The sequence below is a fragment of the Pan troglodytes genome, chromosome 14 (genome assembly GCF_028858775.2).
Source record: "Pan troglodytes isolate AG18354 chromosome 14, NHGRI_mPanTro3-v2.0_pri, whole genome shotgun sequence".
In the NCBI taxonomy this organism is placed as follows: domain Eukaryota; kingdom Metazoa; phylum Chordata; class Mammalia; order Primates; family Hominidae; genus Pan; species Pan troglodytes.
Genome location: NC_072412.2, coordinates 79366283 through 79387875, shown reverse-complemented (window position 1 = coordinate 79387875; position 21593 = coordinate 79366283). Strand labels below are relative to the sequence as shown.

Here is a 21593-nt window from a genome sequence, read left to right as displayed (position 1 = left end):
TTTTTTTGTTTGTTTGTTTGTTTTGAGATGGAGTCTCACTCTGTCGCCAGGCTAGAGGAGTACAGTGGCACGATCTCGGCTCACTGCAACCTCTGCCTCCCAGGTTCAAGTGACTCTCCTGCCTCAGCCTCCCAAGTGGCTGGGACTACAAGTGTGTGCCACCACGCCCAGCTAATTTTTGTATTTTTAATAGAGACGGGGTTTCACCATGTTGGACAGGATGGTCTCGATCTCATGACCTCGTGATCCACCCACCTCTGCTTCCCAAAGTGCTGGGATTACAGGCGTGAGCCACTGCACCCGTCCGCCATGGGATCTTTATAGTGTCTTTGTGACATCATTCTCCTTCCTTTGCTTCTGGCTTCATTTTATCCATACATCCATCAAAGCTGGGTTATATAAAAGGTATGGAATAATAATATCTTCAGTCTTTCTACTTTCTCTCATTCTGCCTAAGAATAACTAGATTTGAGTGTTGGTCATATCCTAAATGGTAAAATTAACTACTAATATAAAATTTGTGGTTTTAATGGAATTATTAAAGACAATAAGGAATTGTATTTTGATAGAACATAGATTCATCATTAAAGAATATATAAAAATAGGATTGGGCGCATTGGCTTACACCTGTAATCCTAGCTCTTTGGGAGGCTGACGTGGGAGGATTGTCTGAGGTCAGGACTTCTAGAACAGCCTGGCCAACATGGCAAAAGCCATCTCTACTAAAATTACAAAAATTAGCTGGGCATGGTGGTGTACACCTGTAGTACCAGCTACGCAGGAGTCTGAGGCAAGAGCATCGCTTGAACCTGGGAGGCAGAGGTTGCAGTGAGCTGAGACCATGCCACTGCACTCCAGCCTGGGCGACAGAGAAAGACTCCATCTCAAAATAAATAAGTAAATAAAATGTTGATTCATAATGCTTATGATAATTCAATTAAAAATCTCCATAACTAAGAATAATAGAATTGTAAGAGATATATTTTAAATGTTAAAATAATGCTCATTTGAGCAACAAAATACAAGGCTCAGTCACACGTTACTAATTTCAGAGGTTTAAAACAAAATATTTGTTTGCAGACTAGAACTGTAAGTGGCACTAGTATTAAATGATACCTCACAAATATATTTTTATTTTCAAAAGTATGTATTCTAATTCATTAGACAAGAAAACATTATAGAATAGATAGAATGTAAACAGTGTACTCTCTTTGTCTCACAAAATAGATTACTCTTATGTTGACCCTCCTATGTTCTATTTTTAAAAGAACAAAGTATTTAAATTAAAGTAGTTTCACTCCTTTGATCAACAAGTCTTTATTAGCACACAGCACTAATGTGTTAGGCCCTGGGGATACAGTGGTAAGAAGGCTCAAAGTCATCCTCAGTACGGCACTGCTGAGTCGGACAGAGAGGAAAACCTTCAATCACAGCGTGGTGTGAAGAGAGTGTCTCAGGGTACTATGGGGCCAACAAGTGGCATGATCAGATTATCTTTCAAAAAGTTTTCTTTCTCTACAGCATGGACAATAAATTGGTGTGCATAGGAGGCAAGACGGAGAAACAGAATCATTAGAAACTGGTCCTGGTAAAAGGTGGAAAGGACCTAAAGCAAGGTAGACCACCACTGTGGGGATAAACTGGGAGGATTGCTGGATAGATTTTAGAAGGCAGAACTGGCAGATGTAATTATCAGAGTGGGGCAGGCAGGGAGTCACACAGAGGGAAGAGTCCAAGAAATCTCTCCAACTGGAGACATTGATGATTTGGTACCTGAGTAGATGGAATTACTGTTTTTCCAGAAAAACCGGAAGAGGAACATGTTTAGGTGGTAAATGCTGAGCAAGTTTTGGTCGTATTGAAGATGCTTTCAGACCACCAGTTGGAAATGTCCTGTCTCCCTCTCTGGCGCTTAGGAGAGAGACTGAGGTATAGCTGCTTAGGAGTCTTTTCCCTTATAGGTTGTAGTGGAAGACATGAGCCAAGAGGAACACCTGCCACGTGAGAAGTTAAGTCAAAATCTTTGGAAACGTTTATGCAACAGGTAAAGGAAGAGGTCTCTGCAAAAGAAACCAAGGAAAAAGTAACCAGTCACATAGGAAAAGAAAGGTCACTACGTAGAAATGAAAACTCAGAACAGCCAAATAAAATATTGTCTTTTGACCTTGAACTTTTTACTTACACTAAAGTTCACTTTTATTATGGGATATTTTAGTTCACTTATATTGGATTTCTGGGTGAGAAGGGCTAGCCTGTGTTTGTTAACACTATTGTCTGTCCTGTGAGTAGTAGCTCACATTTGCAGTCTCCGTGCCCAGTTCTGACCAGATATCCTGGTTTATGACAGCACTAATTTAAAATGTTGAGAGGCAGGGTGAGTGGTAATTGAGACACATGCTAACTGGGTGACGACACTGGGTGAAGTGGGGTTAGTTATTGCAATGACTTCTTTGGGAAGTTGTCAAAATTAAATGAGGTAATATCCATAAAGCTCTTAGAGCAAAGTATGGTACATGGAAAGTACTATATGCTTTAGCAAATATAATTTTTATCAACAATACTTATTAGAGAATATGCAGTATTATTTAGAGTAGGAAAGAAGGAACCCACTTGGTCTTCATAATACCTAATGAAAAAGATAGTCAATTAATTCAGTCCAGGCAATTCAGTAGGATGGAGACTGGCATATTGATTACTTATTTGATTGAATTGACAGGAACAAATGGACATTATGGAATAGATTGGTCTGCTTGGCCTATAAAGTAGCTTTATACTTTAAAATGTTAAGAAAATCAGCATCAGGATTGGCATCCGCTTACCCCAAAACTATAATTAATTGCTGAAAAAATAGCAAACAGGATCCATTTTTAACTTTATATTATTTTTATTTCTTTATAAAAACAGAAATACCCTGAATTTTGTAAATATAAAATATCCTTTATTGAGTGGGTATTATTTGCCAGGTATGTAGTGTGTGTATTTTTGAGTTTCCCAACAGTGCTGCAGGAGTAAATGGCATTCCTGTTTTACAGATGAGGAAACTGGGAAGCTTTCAAACTGGGAAGCTTTCAGAAAGCTTAACTTTTTGGCCTTGGATCGATCTCATATAGGTGACTAAGCCTGTATATGGCTGTGTGCTCTTTCAGATTTCAAAACCTGTGGTATTGTATGCTGCCGTAACCTATGAAGAGGTATAGCCGCCTGGTCTGTCTGTAGACAAGTCAGGGGCCTTGTAATCTCAGCTCTTTCCTGGCCTCTAGGTTTCAGTTTCCTCATCTTGAAGGTACCTAATTTCCTTCCAGATCTAGATTCTGTGAACTTTCATGAACTAATGTAACAGAAACCAGAAGACAAGATAGGAATCTTGATTCTCGTTTTTTTCCTCATATGCAAATACCATTCCTCAAGTGAAACAGATTGTCACAGCAAATACGTTGAGCCTTGAATGTAATGAAGCTCATTTGTCAGTGTCTGGGGCCCCGTAACTTTATAAAAGTTAAACAGGGACACGTTTCAGAAATGCACTTCTGAACCTAAGAAAATGCGTGTGCTTCCTGTTGCAAAAAGTGTTCCTTTTCAGTTGCTTGAGAAAATAATAGAGAAGCTGATGAGAACCTGGGTGTTTTGTTTAACACAGGCTTTTTCAAACTGCACATTCCTCTTATGTGCGTTGCTCACACGTCATTTTAATATGAAAGGGCACCTGTCTTTTGTCTCAGTGCACATGTACCTTTCAGCATTTCAGATGGCGAAATGGGAGGTACGTGAAAAAGTTATTTTTGTTTGGTGGGTTTTGGGAATCCATTCAATACCTGGTGTTTTCTTTAGACTTTATTCTGCCTTCTGCTGGGTAAATGTCATGGAAATGCACTTAGTGACTCTTAATCCTTTTCTTTAACCAAAATTGAAAGAGACAGCCGTTTTCATAATCCATCAGTTGGTTATTTCAAGAAAAAACAAAACAAAACCCTGATGTGAGTTTTTGTTTTCCCAGAACACTTAGTCTATTTAAATAATACCTACATTTTTATATGCTGCATATACATAGAAAGTTGTATTTAACATGAACTCCGAAATGGAGTTACAGAGTTTTCAGGATGAACAATAACAACCACACCTCCCCCACCCTTTGTGTGTGTGTGTGTGTGTGGTATGTTGTCTTTTTTAACATTTAGAGGACTATTTCACTTTAAAAAACAGATGCTCTTCTTATTAGTGTTGGTTAACACGTTTCTTTTTCAGAAGTTTTCCTAGTTTAGTCCAGGTTTTTCACAGAACTGGAGAAGCACAGGTTGTGGTGAAAATGGTCATATTCTTTTTTTTTTAAATACAAAACCTGGAAGTGGCCTAAGGATTTATCATGGGACATAGAGACCATCCCTTCAGAATTGAAGACCTAGAAGTTAATAAACTATACACCAAGCACTGGCATGGTATCACCCAGCTAGCCACCCGTTACCCAACTAGTGTCCTTTGATTTTTCTCTTTACATCAAAAATGTAATGTCTCAACTTAAAAAAAAAAAAAAACTTATTAAGATTTGTTGGCAAAGAAATGCACAATACCTTTTTCTGTAAGTTTGCTCTTTCATAGATTTAATATAAGAAACCAAAATCAAAGATTATCAAATCAAAGTAAAGTCAAAACTTTAGATTATTCAGAAAAATATAAAACACATTTTTAAAGACTATTGTCAAAAGGGGTTAACTGTGTACTTGTGAGTTAGACAAAAGAAGCAAAGAAGGTAGGTAGGCTGTCTTTATTTTTAGCTTATTTCCAGAGAAAATAGTTTTGAATAACACATTTGCACATTCCTCTTATGTGTGTTACAGAATTCAAGTAATTTGAAGAATTCTAATTCAAATGAATTTAAGGGAAATGCATTATTTCTAAAGAAATTAATAGAAATCAAGTTTCTGATCACCATTGTTCAACCTGATGCAGAGTTGCCCAGGTGCAGCAGCAGCCCAGGCCCTGGGAGGGGTCTGACTCCATTTATTGTCCCAGCCAACTCTTTACATACGAACATTTTCATGGAAAATTCACCATTCTGTCCCTGCTGCTGACTTCTTAAAAATTATATTTAGCTTTCTATTTTCTAGCAAGTTTTTAAAGGAAAGAAGACAAAAAGGACAATTCTGTTCTTTATGATAGCCTTTCAGGGCTCATTTACACATACTACTGGATATCTTACAAACTTAATTATCTTTCTAATTAGTTTTTTTACTCTCATCATGAAGTTAGTTTCTGCTATCTTAATGTGTTTATAAGATTGTGTGCTTTAAATTGCTTCAAAGCACAAACATAAGATACAGTGTCCTGTTAAAACACAATGCAGTAGCTACTCAAATTTTTGGTATCCATTTCTAAAATTTCACTAGTCTAAAGAGAGCACTTATAGACTTTCTTTCCTGTTTTGTTTTGTTTTTTTTAATGAAATACTAGGCACTGGGCGTGTATAATGAAAACAGGTCTCTCTTGAGCTCTCTGGCTGGACACAGTAGCCATCTTCTCTTCCCCTACCCCCATAGCTCAGCCTCTAATTTTGAGGAGAGAATTGAAGATATTGTTTTCTTTTTTTTTTAAGCATGGTGAGAGAATGCTTAAATTCTAGTTTTATTAATGGGGCAATGGGAGCGAAGAATATTATGCATAGGATTTTTGGGGGGATCGTAAAAGTGTATGTTTTTATAAGGAAAATTTCAAGGAAAATTCATTTTATCACTTAGATAATTAAATTACTGTTTTCTGATATACTTTCTTCCCCCTCCCCCACATAGGAAAGGTTTTCATTCCTTATTATATGCCTTCATTAGTTACTTAGCCCCAAATAGCTTATAAATTTTTTTTATTTTTTTCTTTTTAATTAATTAATTTATTTATTTATTTATTATTTTTTTTTGAGACAGAGTCTTGTGCTGTCACCCAGGCTGGAGTGCAGTAGCACCATCCCAGCTCACTGCAACCTCCACCTCCTGGGTTCAAGTGATTCTCATGCCTCAGCCTCCCAAGTAGCTGGGACTACAGATGCGCGCCACCACACCAGCTGATTTATTTATTTGATAGAGATAAGGTTTTGCTATATTGCCCAAGCTGGTCTTGAACTCCTGGCCTCAAGTGATTGATCCTCTCACCTCAGCCTCCCTAAGTGCTGGGATTACTGCCATGAACCACTGCATCTGGCCTAGCTTATAATTTATATATCATTTTTATTGATTTTATTCATGGAGTAGGGAAGTATCTGCCTCTTGTATTTCTGAGGCCTCTTCCCTTGTTTTTCATGATTGTTTAGTACACGTGATCACACTTCACTTGCACTGTTTCCCCACTCTACATTTATGGGCTCAGACAAACCCTTGCTCTACCAGGTGCTGTTTTTCCTGCTGCTTCTGCCTTTAAAATAGCCATTTTAGAAACAGTTCCAAACATCTCAGCTTCTACTTTCTGATCCTTCTCATGTTGTAACCCCACCTCCCAGACTCAATAGGAAGGTAACTCATCAGTGTTCACAGTGGCTATTTTAATACAACGGTATTTAAAGGAGCTGGAGGTGAGGCGGGGCACCATCATAATGTAGAATCCTTACTTTTGGTTACCAGGTGAAGTATGGAGAGGCACTCCTGAACTTCATACCATGAAGTTCACCCTCATAGGTGAGGTTATTGTACTTTTTTAATGAGCAGAAGATTCTGAGGATATTTTTAGGTCTGATTGAGTTGGGTGAGCCTTTTTCAATTTTTTTTAATTTTCATTTTTAAAAATTATTTATTTTTATATTTTGGAGGTGGGGTCTTGCCTGGTCACACAGGCTGGAATGCAGCTGCATGATCATAGCACATCTGTAGACCAGAAGTCTTGGTCTCAAGCAATCCTTTCACCTCAGCTTCCCGAATCGCTGGGGCTGCAGATGTGAGCCACTGCACCTGGCTACGTTTTTTTATTTTTATTTTTTTTTAGAGATTGCAGTGGGGGGGTGGGGGGGCTCACTGTATTGCCCAGGATGATCTCAAACTCCTGGCCTCAAGTGGGATCTTCCTGCCTCAGCTTCCCAAGTAGCTGGGATTATAAGCCTGAGCCACTGTCCTCAGTGGGTGAGTCTTTTAAGAGAGTGACTCATTTCCTGTTGCCCAGAAATCAATTTGAAGTATTTGAAATATCATGTGTGTTTATTACTGAGAGGACTGTTAGAATTTGAATCGAGGATCCTAATTTGAGACTAAGTGATTGAACTGTAACTAAAACATTCCCTCACCCACCCATTTCAAACACCCAATGTGTAATATATAATCCCAATTCAATAAGCTAACATATTCACGAAGCTTACAAAAAGCAGAGATGGCCATCTCTTATAAAAATCAGGGGTTTGGCAAACCCCCTCCATAGAAGACTAGATAGTAAAGGTCTTAGGCATTGAAGGCCATACATTATATGTTGCAACTATTCAACTCTTCCATCTCTGGAAAACAGCCAGAATGATGTGTAAATAAATAAGTGTGGCTGTGCTCCAGTAAAAACTTATTTATGGACACTAAAATTTAAATTGTATATAATGTTTATGCATAAAATATTCCTCTTGTTTTTTCAACCTTTAAAATTGTAAAAGTGGGGACTGCAGTTTACTACCCCCTGCTCCAGATTTTCAAGTGGAAAGGACATAACTACCATTATTAAATAGCCAACATAAAAATGAAAGTATGACTGGTATCATTTTAAGGAAGAAATTAGAGAATTTTAAGTGACTCAATTGGAAGTACAAAAAAAGCTAGACAGCACCTGAGGTATAAATCATCTCTACCTTGCTACCAGCCTCTCACATCCTTGTTAAGATGAGCCTGGAAGTTCTTGTCTACCTCTCCTCCCCAGGTGCACTCCTGTTATGGAACCCCTTCCTTCACTATCTGGAATGTAAAGGGGCAGGATCCAGCAGCTTATCTTTTCTTTTCTTTCCCCCTCCCCTCCTCCTTCCCTTTCCCCTCCCCCTTTCCTCTCTCTTTTCTCTCTTTTCTTGCTTTCTTTCGGGGTCATACTCTCTGCCACCCAGGCTGGAGTGCAGTAACACAATCATAGCTCACTGCGGCCTTAAACTCCTGGACTCAAGCAATTCTTCTGCCTCAGCCTCCCCAGTAGCTGGAACTACAGGTGCATGCCACTGCACCTGGCTAATTAAAAAAAAATTTTTCTGGAGAGACAGGATGTCACTTTGTTGCCCAGGCTGATCTTGAACTCCTGGCCTGAAGTGATTCTCCCACCTCGGCCTCCCAAAGTGCTGGGATTACTGCCGTAAGCAACCACACCCAGCCAGTTTATCTAATCTCATGTTTACTCCCTCACCAAGACACGTCCTTCTACTACACAACTGAGCAATGCTCATCTCCAGTGAAAATGAAATTTTATTGTTTTCTTTTTAGGCCTTACACTCTCTCTAGCTGGTTCCATAGCAACACAGGAAATAGCTAAGAAATGGCTCTCGGTGACCAACATCCAACTAGCTCAGCTCAATATACCAAAGATGGATGCATTTTTGAAAAGTTGAATTATATCAAGCTCAACTTACTAGAACCCATGCTCATAGTATAAATTTCAAAAACATGTAGAGATGACATGTAACACGTAAAAGCATGTAGATAATACTATATAGTAGACCTCCAATCTTTCTAAGTTAGGGGTTTTGCTGATTTTTGTTTCATTTCTGTCAAACTTTGGTCAGTAGACACATGCAAATACAGTTTTGTCTCCATGGGACAACCACAGTGAATCAGAAGTTGAGGTTTGGTGTCAATCCAGGCAGTAGGCTTTTTCTTAAAAGGAGCCCTTTCAGAAAAACCTAGAGCAACCTGGGGCCACAATTAGTGCATCAGTATTTCTAGATTTAACAGGCCTGAACTATTCACTCTCTTCTGAAAGGGCTGCTTGATCCTGTAAGAATCCACATAGACAGCATTGATTTAACAGTTGAATGAAAAATGTTGGGTCCAGTTTGGACTAGTTTTCCCACGTAGGCATTACCTGCACATCTCATTTATAGGGTCCTGTAGTTTACCATATATGTTCCTATGTGTGTGTATTTGTGTGTGTGTGTGTGTTGCAGTTATATTAATACAGTCAAGTACTTGCTTGGCAGCTATTCTAGGCTCCAGTGACACTGAAATAGTAGAGGCAGAATAGTCCCAGATCTCCAAGTATTCGGAAACTGGTACAGAAGGGCGTCTAAACGAAATCTTTATGGTATATTGTGATAGGTGATGTCATAGAAATAGGAAGTGAATAATTTGAGCATACCTAAGAAAGTGACACTAACTCTGTCTGAAGTTGTGACAAAATTTAGATGGGGTAAGAATTATCCATTCTACTGTAAAATAGTGAAAAGCACTGGATTGAGAGCCATGCAGATCTTTTTACTGGCTTTGAGTAATGTTACTACCTGAAGCCTCAGTTTTCTCATCTGTGAAGTGGTGTCAACAATACTCACTTTGTAGCTTCGTGCATGAGGAACAGCAGATAGGTCCCTTCCCTATCTTAGGCTCTTTTCACCAGAGGCCATATGTGGCCAAGAAGCACATTGTAGATTGTTGGGTGTAAGGGGCAGAAGAGAGATCAGTTTTTGTGGGGTTGCATGGGGACAAGCCTCCCATTCTGAATGAGATCCAGGAAAACGGCACACCTGGGTCAACTATTGTCCCACTCCCCCTGGGAGCTCATTTGGACAATGGCTAGTGTATCTTTTCCCAGCACAGCCTTTGCATATTTTACTGTCCTTACAAGTTGACTGAGAGACCCGGTCAAATTACATACTTCTTCAGACAGCTTTTCTCTGTGAATTTTAGCTCTAGGACCAACGTGATGATTTCTCAGGGCTTACCCTGATTCTTAAGTCCTGAAAAATGTACTTAAACTTTACACTATTAAGGCATCTAGGATTTTCCCCCAAAGAACAAGCAAAAAGTAGGTATCTATGAACAATATGTACTTAATACCTGATATCTGGAGGTAGTAGAGTACATTATCGTTCAGTAAAATTTTGTGTATATTCTTGGACATTATGTTTTAAAATAGCCTTAAGCCATCTAAGTGATGCACAGTTGGTAGGGGGAAGGGTGGGGAGGTGTTGAAACAAAGCATAACTGCTTGACCGTAAGAATTCTTTGTGACTTTCAGCCTTAAAATCAGATCAAACTGGGTAAAGCTTTAATAATTTCTTTTTAGTCTACTAGTGGTGATATATCCAGTGGCAGTCAATCCATGCCTTTATATGTTGATGGCAAAGTCATAATGGAGGACACCAGTGTTAACTAGCTTGCCAGATGTCACAGCAGGCAAGACGAGATTGAAACCGTCACCTGTCTGACCCAGACCGCTGGTGGGATGGTAAGGTTTCCCGACAAAGATTTACCAACGGGAAAATTCATTGAGAACACCAGTTTCCCAAAATAGAGTACTGGCCTGGTTATGGCAAAGTGATGGATGGAGCACCAAAGCTTGTGTTCCTTTGTTTCTTCCAGGAGAGAAACCTTACAAGTGTACCTGGGAAGGCTGCACCTGGAAGTTCGCTCGTTCAGATGAACTGACGAGGCATTACCGCAAACATACGGGAGTGAAGCCATTCAAGTGCGCGGACTGTGATCGCAGCTTTTCCCGGTCAGATCATTTGGCCCTGCACCGCCGGAGGCATATGTTGGTGTGAGGAATGCTACCTGTCCAGCTGAGCGTAAGAGCTGGATCTCTTAGCGGCACCCAATTCAGCAGGGCTGAATCCCCTTCACAGTGTTAACACAAAAGGGCATCACCATCCCACGATGTCTGAAACCAGAGCAGGAAAAAGAAGGCACACTTCTTTTGGTCTGAAGGTAACCCCCATCATGACTAGACGAGAACCGTCTTTACGCGGGCCTGGGAGCTCAGTGACATAAATGCTGAAGAGACAGGCATTGTTTTCCGTGCTGTGTCCTCTGCCATTTAAAGATGTTTGTAGCTTGTACATTTTCTGAGCTGTCAGACATTTTGTTATTGATACCTTAAAGGTCACCTACCACAAATTGATGGCTAGAGCAAGACCTTTTAAATTTGGATGAATCTCCCATCATCCCCATCCCTTAACCCCTTTTTACAGAAATTTTAGTTACAATCTGAGTAAGCTAGAACACACATCCAATCTGTTACCAGCAAGCAGCATGAAAGTAGAAACGAAGAAGCAGATGGAGAGGTCCCATTACCTGCAAAGAAAGGGCACTCAGGCAGCCCTTTGCAATCGCGATGGCAGCCACTAGATATCACTCGCAACTTGTCATTCTGCCATGCCCTGAAGAAAACCAACATTGAATCTTTCATTTGTTTGTCGTTGATTGTTTTTGTTTTGTTTCGATTCTGTTTTGTTCATCTGTTCGAGCAGAGGGGCAGTTGAAGTCTCGTCCTGGTCTCTGCCCTGGCATGGACTGGCACAGAGGTGTTCTGTAGTTGAATAGGAAGAGCCTGTCTAAAAAACTACTGCCCCACTTCAAATTGCAGTGTTCTGTCACCTAGGCATCATCTCTTCCTGCCCCTAGTATTTGATTACAAGGAACCAGGGGAAAAAAACTTTCTTAGACACACTGGCACCAAGGTAAGAGGTGGGGCTGCCCAGGCAAAGTCAGTGAACATGAAAAATCAGACAAAGCAGAGATGGAAATAATGCGCCTCTTGAGGAGAAAAGCAATAATGAATAAAAGGACTTTCCTACAATAACTTCACTGAGGACTCACGTTACCAATTTTCATACTTACTAAAGGGATTGTAAAAAACACCCCAGCATTTTAGATGTCTTGGTTCCATTTACAGCACTGAGGTAATCTTTCTGCTGTTTGTTGTCCTGCTTGGTTGAGTACCACAATTAAAGATTATGCTCCCCTTTTCTTGTTTGAAAACAGTTATTTGGTGACTAGAAAGGCAAGGGAGGCATAGCCGGGAATTAACTCTTCGGTTAATGGGTCAGTTCTCCTTGGAACTGAATCAGTGGAAAGAGAATGCTTCCCATAGAAAGCCCGACATGGTGCTAGTTTCCTCTCTTGGAGAGCCAAGGATAAGTGACTCTCCAATAGGTTCTTCTATACCGATTTCATTTTCTAAACTGTATCAGGACCCAGGTGTCCTGCATTGGCATCTGCAGGGATATTGAACCCACTCATCCTGTGCAGAGGATGAGAGGAAGGTGTTAGTTCCATCAGCCCCCTAAAATTATGAACCTTTTTGCAACTAGGAAAATATACAGTAAACAAGCAATACATCACCAACGAGCATTCTTTCAGAAAAATTACCATATTTTTGTCCCCACTACAAGCTGGGTTTTTTTCCAGCTTTCTGTGGCTGAGGGGCTTGGTGAGATTTTTTGTTGTTGTTATTGTTGTTGTTGCTAGAATTTTTTATAGCTTAGATATAAAAGGTCTCCAACAAAGACCTTTGCAATATATTTTAATTACAAACACTTGATTTTGGGAATTGCACATATTAACCTCACAATATTACTAGCTCATTTTTAAATGTCTGGACATTCTGAAATAATTTCCGGTTACAGAATTACCCTTTTTAGGATCATCTTCTAATTCAGATAATCTTGTTCTGATGAAGCGAGAACTATGAACGTTGAAACAAGGACAATTTGTGTTGGATGGTATTCAAAAGGAGTTTTTTGAAACATTAAGCAACAGTGTAATGATTTTCAGGACAAATTATGGCTTCACAAATATGTGCTCTATATTGTCTGCCAGGTCTCAAAAATTCATCAAGCAATTTCCCTCCAACAAGGGCTGCAGTTCTAGTGATAAATAGCATCTTTAGCTACACAGTCTACTACTCATCAACCAGTGGGTTTTTTTTACCACCTGGAAAGTTTTTTTGTACTATATGCAACTCCTACTTCACATTGCCTGTGACCATTCAGAATAGAAAAAGGTCTGTTGATGCATGCCAGTGTTGGTTACTAGTCAGTGACAGAGAACACAGAGAGGGACAAACACAGCCATGAACCCCCTGGCACTAGTACCAGTACCTAGTTGGCAAGTAGTGGGTGCATCCCTCAAGTGAAGTGTAGATTTGTATTTAGTCCTGCTTGCTCTCATAAAAAGAGCCAGTTCTTTTCTCTGCTGAAAGATGTCTTGAGAGTATTACAGGTAGACTTGGTTTTTAGAATTCATAAAACTGACAGGCAGGGGAAGCTTCCTGAGTGACAGCTTGGTTTAAATTTAGCACAGAACTAAATGAGTTGCACTTTTCTAATAACATAGGATGGATTTGGGGAAGGGAACATTTTCCCTCATCCTCTGAAAGTGGAAACCAGACTGAGATGGTAAGTTAACTGATAAAACCTGTCAGCATTCCATCATTTTCCCCTTTTGACGTATCAGTACTTCTAAGAAGGGATCTAAGCACAATTAAGTGAATTGAGTCCCTGGTCTAGCCTCAGGAACTGAAACTTCTTTGGGGCTTGTCTTGAGACGTGGCAAATTCTCCTTGGTGAGTTTTCTAAAAGTATTTCCCCATGGAAAGGAAAAAGTGGTTTGGGACAGAAAGAAATGGAATGTCTTCAGTCATGGAAGAGCCTCCATTTCATCTCATGTCCATTTCTAGCCTCTTTCAAAAAGCACAGTGCATCATGAGCAACAGAAAAGCAGTAGAATCCTAAAGGACATAACAGTTGTTCCGTAACTAGAAGCATTCTTTGATTTTAAATTTGAAGCTGTTCAGTTTGCAGCTGGGGATATGTGCATGGTTGGGAACTTATACACATAGAGCCATTAACTACTTAAGCAGCTGCAGTAGACCTGATTTTCTGTTTGCAGTATAGAGATTGATTTCAAGGGAGTTACATTATTTGAAAAGTTATGACTTTCAGCCTTTGAGGTTTTAAGAATCCCTTTTCATGGTCTGATCTTAAGTTGTTTGAAAAAAGATTCACGCTTCTGCATCCACCTCTGCCCTCATTCTGTCAATTGTGTGTGGACTCTGAGAAGCCTGCTTGATAACTTGTCTTAAGTTCTATTAAGGCAGTTAGACTGAGATTTCTAATGACTTTACCGTAAAGATTATACTTCTGCCTGGCGTCGTTTCTATAAAACACTATAGGACATTTGTTTTCAAAAGCAGTTGAGTAACAGCAACATAAACCACATTTTTTTAAAAAATGAGCACTTTTCATTCCCTTGAAAGCTTAAGTGGGAAAAAGAAAGATGATTGTCAGGGGAAAAACTTACAAAATGCTACAGTGTTTACAAATGCCAGTTCCAGGTGATTAGAAAGGCCGTTTTCATTATGGTTCAAATTTGGAATAGCTTATGCAAAGATTGTGTTCATTTTTATACAATTCTTTTTAACTTTAAATTGTCATTTGTGTTTTAAACATAATTCTGCACTTTGGAATCAGTTCATTAGAATGATAACATTTATATGGATAAAGATGCAGTATTCCTTATTCTGTACTTGATTTATTATACTTACCAAAGCTGCAACTGAATAAATCTGGTGAGGTGAGGCCTTCAAAATGTATTAATACGCCTTTGTTATGTTGTTATGACTGCTTAGAAATGTAGCCATGATGTTGTTCTAAAGATGTCTTAACATTTATAGTGAGGATTGACAGAAATTAAGCAGTGTTAAGAATACCAGCATCCATGTTACAGTCTGCGTATAAGGGACTGAATGTGAGGTAACTCTTATGAATCATAATAGGCCCAGAAAGCCTTAATATTCATAGTTCATAATCCAGTCTCAGATTTTGCTCTTCAGTGTTGCCTGTAAACTTAGCAGGTAAATGTATTCTAGTATAAAACATCATTGACCAAATCTCTTCCTTTAGTTTTTCTGAGGTAGTGCATCCCATTAAAAAAGTCTCTTCAATTAGATTTGGCTTTAGTTTAGAAAGGGGTTTGGTAAGTCATGTCTTCCATATGACATTTCTACTCATCCCCACACTGCCTTCCACTTAACCTGTACAGACAGCCCCAACACATGCACATGTGTGTACACAACTGTATATGCAGCAGCCAGTGGGCTAACAAATATCAGCAAAGAACTTTTTTAAAAAGAATTTGTAATAATCCATGCTGTCTAGAAATGTGAGTTACTTACCTTATTAGGAAACCGGCTTATAATACTATATATGACTCTGCCTGCATTTTATAGTTAAGAAATGTACATAAAAATTGCTATATTTTCACAGTTTCATTATAGAGTAATGTCTGTTTAGTAACCCATGTCCATTGATACTTTAAATATGCTAATTACTGAGCAATTGCAATAGAAATCCAGATTTTCATAAGAAAATGAAATAGAAGGATACTGCATCTTTAAAAAATAGAGTGAAGATATTTTACTGTATTCGTAACATATGTGATAGTGGAAAAAGTATTTTCAAACTCACAAATTTTACAGAGGTTGTAAATAGTTTGATGAAGTATGTTGGGAAAGAGAGCTTCTAGTTTTCATCACAATAAAAAGAAAAAACTTGTTCAGATATGCCTTGTATATCTTACACACAATGAGTGAAATTGCCATGGGAACTCTGTCCAACTTTGTCAGAGCATGTTCTTCGTGTTCTGTTCAAAATAGAGTGGCCACTTGTCATGGTTTAGCCAGGATGGTTTAAAATATAATGAAGTCATTTTAAGTTGCAGACAACTGATTCCAAACTAGTAATGTCTTTTCCTGAAAAGGGCAAAACAGCTGCACAGGATTTTGCTTGTACTAAAGAGGAGCATCTTACAATTGTTCTCTTTTCTCAGTTATCTCCCTCCTCAACAGAGTGTGAACAACCATACAGGTGTTTATTCTTGTTTTATTCCAGGGAGACTGCTTTTAGGTATAACTACATGTTGACAAGATTAAGTGCTGTGGATATGGCCACGTGTTAAAGGAATCTATACTCGCAATAGGAATAAGCTAATGCCCATTTTCAGAAATAAATTAAATGCTGAAAGTGCCTGTCAGTAAACCTTATGACCAATGAGATATTCCTATACTTTTACACAGCAATAATTCTTAATAAGACTGGGTTTTTTCCTGCACATGTGAACACACACACACATACACACAAAGAGAGTAAATACATGCACATAGTAAATCAAATCTGTTCACATGCCCACAAAAAACGCTTTTATAGCTTTCAAATATACCTAATCTTGTTTACATTAACATTTCTTAATTTGATCTTTCTAACTTGCAGAACGTTAAGAACACAAATCTGAACATTAAGTTTATCTTCAGTGAACACTATTGCATATGGTAATTATAATTTCCGGATAAAAAGTTGACTGTCATTTGCCCCAAACTTATGAAACAGTATGTATGATTCAAAAAGTTTTGCTCAGTTAAAAACACCAATTTATTTCGCGCAAAAGACTGAAGGATATTTGTTTGCTTGTTCATTTTATCCACTCATATCAAACGCACAAATTCATCTTTACATTTCTTCATTCCCCTTTCCCCTAATATTTCCTATTATCATCTTAAGATCATTTTGGAATGAATATTGACAGAATCATTTCTCCCCAAAAAGTCTGTTGAAGTACCACTGACACTTAGTAAGCCTAGCCTTTAACCATTTTTGCAGTTAGTCCTAAAAATTACCAGATACACATTCAGAAGCTCACAGGTTTTTTCCTGTAATTACTGTACTGCTAAAAGTGGAGTCATGGATAGAAATATACAATGAGACTATATGAATAGACACGAACCCTGGAAATTCTCCAACCCTGCCATCTCAGAGCACAAATTCACCCAAACAAGCTACTGAGGCTATCAGTAAAATTATACTCATGGAGAGTCACACATCGGGTAAGGGCAATTTTAAAAGTAGGACTGTGATTAAACATTCAGGCTTTAGACTTCCATGATGGACTCAGACCACAGGCCTCAAAAAAACATCCACTGTTTTCTCCTCCCAATGTTAGAAAGAAGAAAAGGGAGAAGGAAATGTACCAGGATAAGGGGGTAAAATAACCAATTAAGTGTCAAAGGAAAGCTGCTGGGTTCCTTAATCTCACTGAAGTCAAGTCTTCTGACTGGGCTTCTTTCCATGTGTTGTCTGAAAAAACTAAAGTACCTTGAAAGGTTACACATTCAGCAAACCATGAAGATAATAGCTATTCTTTATTAAACACTGTGTGCCAAGCAATAGACTAGGCAATTTTTAGATACATTACCTGCAACCTGTACAACATTTCTACACTTTATGGATGGGAAACGGAGGCATGGGAAGTGTGGCTGAGTTGTTCATGGATGTAGAAATAGTAAACGGCAGAGTAGGAAAGCGAAACCGCCTATCTCTGACCTGGAGGTCTGCCTGTATCTTTCCCACTCCACCACACTGCACGTGGGTGTCCCGAAACCACCTTCCCAGATTCCTGACTCTCAGTAATTTTATTATGGACAACATGCATGAGTAGTCATCATATTTTTCAAGTGAAATATCGGGACATGATGTAACACATGACTTAACAATGGTACTGAATATTTGAAATCAGGCCTTTCCTGGAAAATCATGCATGAAGGATCATTATAAACAAACAATAGCAACCAGTTGTCTCCCCGAACTTGTCACTTTTCTCATAAATGTCTGGCCTGGAGCTCCAAAATCATCCAAATACTTAGTAGCATTTTAGCCTGAGTAGACTTTCTCAGTTCCTCAACTCTTTGTATGCCTTTCCACCAATATAGACATTCTAGAATCTGCTTCAGATGCATTTGAAATTTTCACCCCCATGGAACTAGTGATTAATATCAGAGCCCACTCTTGCAGTTGGTAATGGGGTGGCAATCAAACGTTCAGATGATGATAAAGGAGAGATAATGGATAATTCTTTTTCAGAGTTCTCACTTAACAGCTCTGTGTTGGAATGTTTTAAATAGTCTTATAAATAATTTGTTTATAGTATTGTTGTTAGTTTAATTGAATTTTATGTAAGAAGCTCTCCAACATCAGAGAAATGAAATTCCTCCCACTTTTCTGTGTAGAACAAGGTCTCTGACAGTATTGATTCATGGAAGTACTAATGGACTTAGAAAACATTAAGAGAATGTCATTTCTCATAGTGTTTCTGTTTCTGAAAATGAATCTCCTGAATTATGATCTTTCTCCCTGTTACTTGGCTGGGGAAAGAGATAAAAGCTGTATAAACAAATTCTCTTCCATGCTCAAAGCAAGTGTTCCATGTGCACAACCTGCTGCAGACTGGGGCCCTTCTCAGTTAATTGGGTTTCACAAGCAATAATTTCTCCACAACAAAAACCACAACTTGAAGTGAGTTGAAAAGAGATGAATAGTGGAAACAGTCGCCTCAGTACTTTTTCTTTCTGGATTTCATCTCTAGAAATTTGAAGTGTTTGAGACAGAGTCCACCCTTTGTGCAAGGCGAGAACCAATGAATGGACTCCTTGTGTGAATTATTGCATCTTCTTCCAAAGCAGGTTCATCAAGACTTTCACAGAGATTCATTTTTGTTGAGAAGTAAGGGTTAATAGGAGGGTGGAATTTGGATCCAAATCTAGTGATAAAAGTGTCCAAGCAATCAAAAAGTAAGATATTTTAGGGACATACCAACATCTTCCCTTTCTGCTAATTTCATGCTCCAAAGATATGGCAAAAAAAAAATCATAGAAAATGCTTTTGCCCTACTTGTGTTCTAGTTTTCCCATGGCAGAATTTTGTAATTACATCCAGAATATAGTGTATATTTTGTTCCTCAAACTTTATTACATTGGATGGATATTGTTGAACTGGGGCACTGGTGCCTATATTCAAGGCTCTTTCCTATCAACGTGTCTGTCCACGATTTGTTGTGTTTAAAGCTTCATTTTGAAAAATCACTGTCCCCCTGTGGGGTAGTGACTGTATTGTTTTGTTCATGTCTATGTGGGACACATTGCATCACATGGCAAACCAACTCTCTGTGGATGTGAGATAAGTACTTATAAAACCAGCTTGAAAACATCGTCTTATGTATTATGTCATCCTGCATCATAATGCAATTATGTGTATCATAACATGCTCATTTAAAAAAAGAGAAACCAGCAAATTCATGTTTGTCCATAGAAGAATGTACTCAGAACTTTGTGTTGTGAAACGATGAGAACAGACCACCTTTAAGATACCCACCTGCCACTTAAAATGACTTAGTTATAATTAGTAGTAGTCTAGACGTTGTTCTTGGTGTGTGGGGGTCAATTCTAACGTCATGTTCTTTTGAATAAATCTCTCAGTCATATTTGAAAAAAAAATACATGGGAATAAAGAAAAATATCATCTTTGGCCAAATCAAGCAGGCATCTTTTTTCTTTTCCTTGACGTTTAGCTCATTATACGTGGTGATTGGATCACAAGATCTGTCCGTGTAAAAATACAGAAACATCCTTTAGTTTACAAAACAGTTATTCTAGGCTTGAAGCCTCTGAACAGCAAATTGAATAGATGGGCTGCATCTGATTTGCTTTATGGATGTAATTTTACAAAACACTCTTGGGTCTCTGACCCCAGGGAGTTAAGAGTGCCCAGAGGAAGTCCTACACATTAAAGGATAAAGCCCCCCAATGATGCTGGCAAGCAAATGTGTTGAGTTCTTAAATCTTCATTTGGTTTTCTGTTCAGGATTTTAATTGCAAATGAATTTATTTCTCCAGTTTATCTAAAGACCTAATTTCCCAATAGTTTCCTCTGCATTTATATGCTCTGTAGTGTTTAGGCAACCCTGTTATAAGTTTATTAATATTATGTAAGTGTTGTTCTTGTATTTATGTATAGTGTATGTATTGTAAATATACTCAGAGCTTTTTTCCTTTTACTGTAAAATGGTGATTTTTTTGCCCTATGATAATGTAAAGGGAGACCCTCCTAATGAGATTCTCTCAGAGGATGATTATTCCAGTCTATTCTCAGAGATTTAAATGAACAAGTGTTATTGTTTTTAATGGTGTCTCAGACATATTCTGTTGGTGCATTGCTTTTCTGTATTCAACTTTCCTATGAATTGAGCTGTGAACTGAAATAGAGTTTAAACCTTTAACTGTATGCATTTGTATAATTATCTGAATGAAGGCATGAAGGTTAAATAAAGCATTTTGTATGGAACAAAACTCCCTAACTGACTCAGACACTTTGGAAATCATAGTTATTAACCATTCTAATTAAACCTTTGTTATGAAAAGTTTTACCATTTGTGTATAGTAATTTAAAACACGGAACAAAATAGAGTCTATTCTAAAAAAGCAACGTTTTTATTTCATAACAGCCAGCACCTAAGGAGGGATTGCTAGCTTAATATTTTAATGAATATAAAATTAAAAAGTAGTCCGGAGATGTCAAGTAATATGAAAAATGCATCTTTCAGAGTCCAGAATTGAATCCTTGGGGATTATAATTTCTTCCCACTTTACGTATCCTTTAAGTATGGAATGATTCATCTAACACCTGCTACAGTTAGCTGATTTCTATAGATTTTTAAGAAAACTGAGTTATAAAGGCTTTTGAAAATAAGACCATTAATGAGTAGATTATCTTTAAGTAATTGCTCAAATAATCACTTGAAAATCTGTTTTAAGTATCTTTCTAGTGTCTTTTAATCAGAGAACTAGAAAACTCCATTCTACAAAGGGAATGTTATTAAATAGTACTAATAATTATATAGAATGGTGATAGATGATAGATAGTAATTTTAAAATAATATTTAAGTACTTCCCAGATGCAAGGCAATGTTCTAAGCATTCTATTTGTTCCCTTTTATTCATTGCAAAAATCCTGAGTTCTATTACCAATGAAAAGGTGAGGCACTGAGTGTTGGTGACTTTCCCAGTCAGTCTGGTTCCAGGATCAGTGTCCTTAGTCACTAAAGGGATATGAGTGTATTATAGAGATGGAGAAAGGATGGGAGGTGGGGGCGCAGAGATTAAGGTGGAAGAGAGAATAGCAATGACTATCATAAAACATTCAACAAATACCTTTGATTATAAATGTACCAATATAAATAAACCCAACAGAATACTATCCTTCATTTAATACTCAGCAAACCAGAGTGTAGTTTAATAACTGTAGTTTAATAACTCATACAAATCAGAGATGAAAATCGATTTTGGTTCACTTTATCACTGACTCGAACCCATTTCCAAATGAACGCTGAGTTCTGTGAAATTGTTCTGCTGTATTCAGGGGAACTAGAGGGAGCCATGGGGCCGCCAGGCCCACTCCATTCCCACTGAAGCCTCCTCTTTTGCCATCAGTTGGGAGGCTAAGCGTACCGCTGTGTTGACGCTCCCCAACCCGGCCCTGCTTTGAGCACTAGGAAAGGATCTTGTGGGAGTCATTTCCTCTCGGTGAGAGCTTCACCTCCTGGGTGAGCTCAACACCAGCCTTACGGAAGAAATCACTCTCTAGAAGATTATAAGATTCTTTGAAAATCGAGGCCATAAATCATTAAGTACATGTTTACTAATTTTCTTGTAAAGATTTTAGTTATGCCATTTTAGAAATATTCAGTTAAGGCAAGGGCCAATAAAAAGTCTATCTTGTTCTACTCTCTTTTGAAATGTAATAATACTTGCAAGGCTAAAATGAATCCATTCATTTACTTCATTTTGGATAT

At 38.2% G+C, this 21593-nt stretch overlaps 1 protein-coding gene across 11 annotated transcripts in view; it reads left to right on the top strand.

Moving 5' to 3' along the window:
* The window catches only part of KLF12 (KLF transcription factor 12), a 620046-nt gene extending 599880 nt beyond the window's left edge, over window positions 1–20166 (top strand). For 7 of the 11 annotated variants that reach the window (XM_054665368.2, XM_054665370.2, XM_016925371.4 and 4 more), the window contains one exon: window positions 10500–20166. In XM_054665368.2, the coding sequence (XP_054521343.1) occupies window positions 10500–10681 (182 nt within the window). In that variant the 3' untranslated portion in view covers window positions 10682–20166. Of the gene's footprint in view, window positions 1–1961; window positions 2079–10499 lie in introns of those variants that run through there. The other 4 variants (XM_063792199.1, XM_054665374.2, XM_054665375.2 and 1 more) reach the window with 2 other exon arrangements.
* The last annotated feature ends 1427 nt before the right edge of the window (window positions 20167–21593 follow it).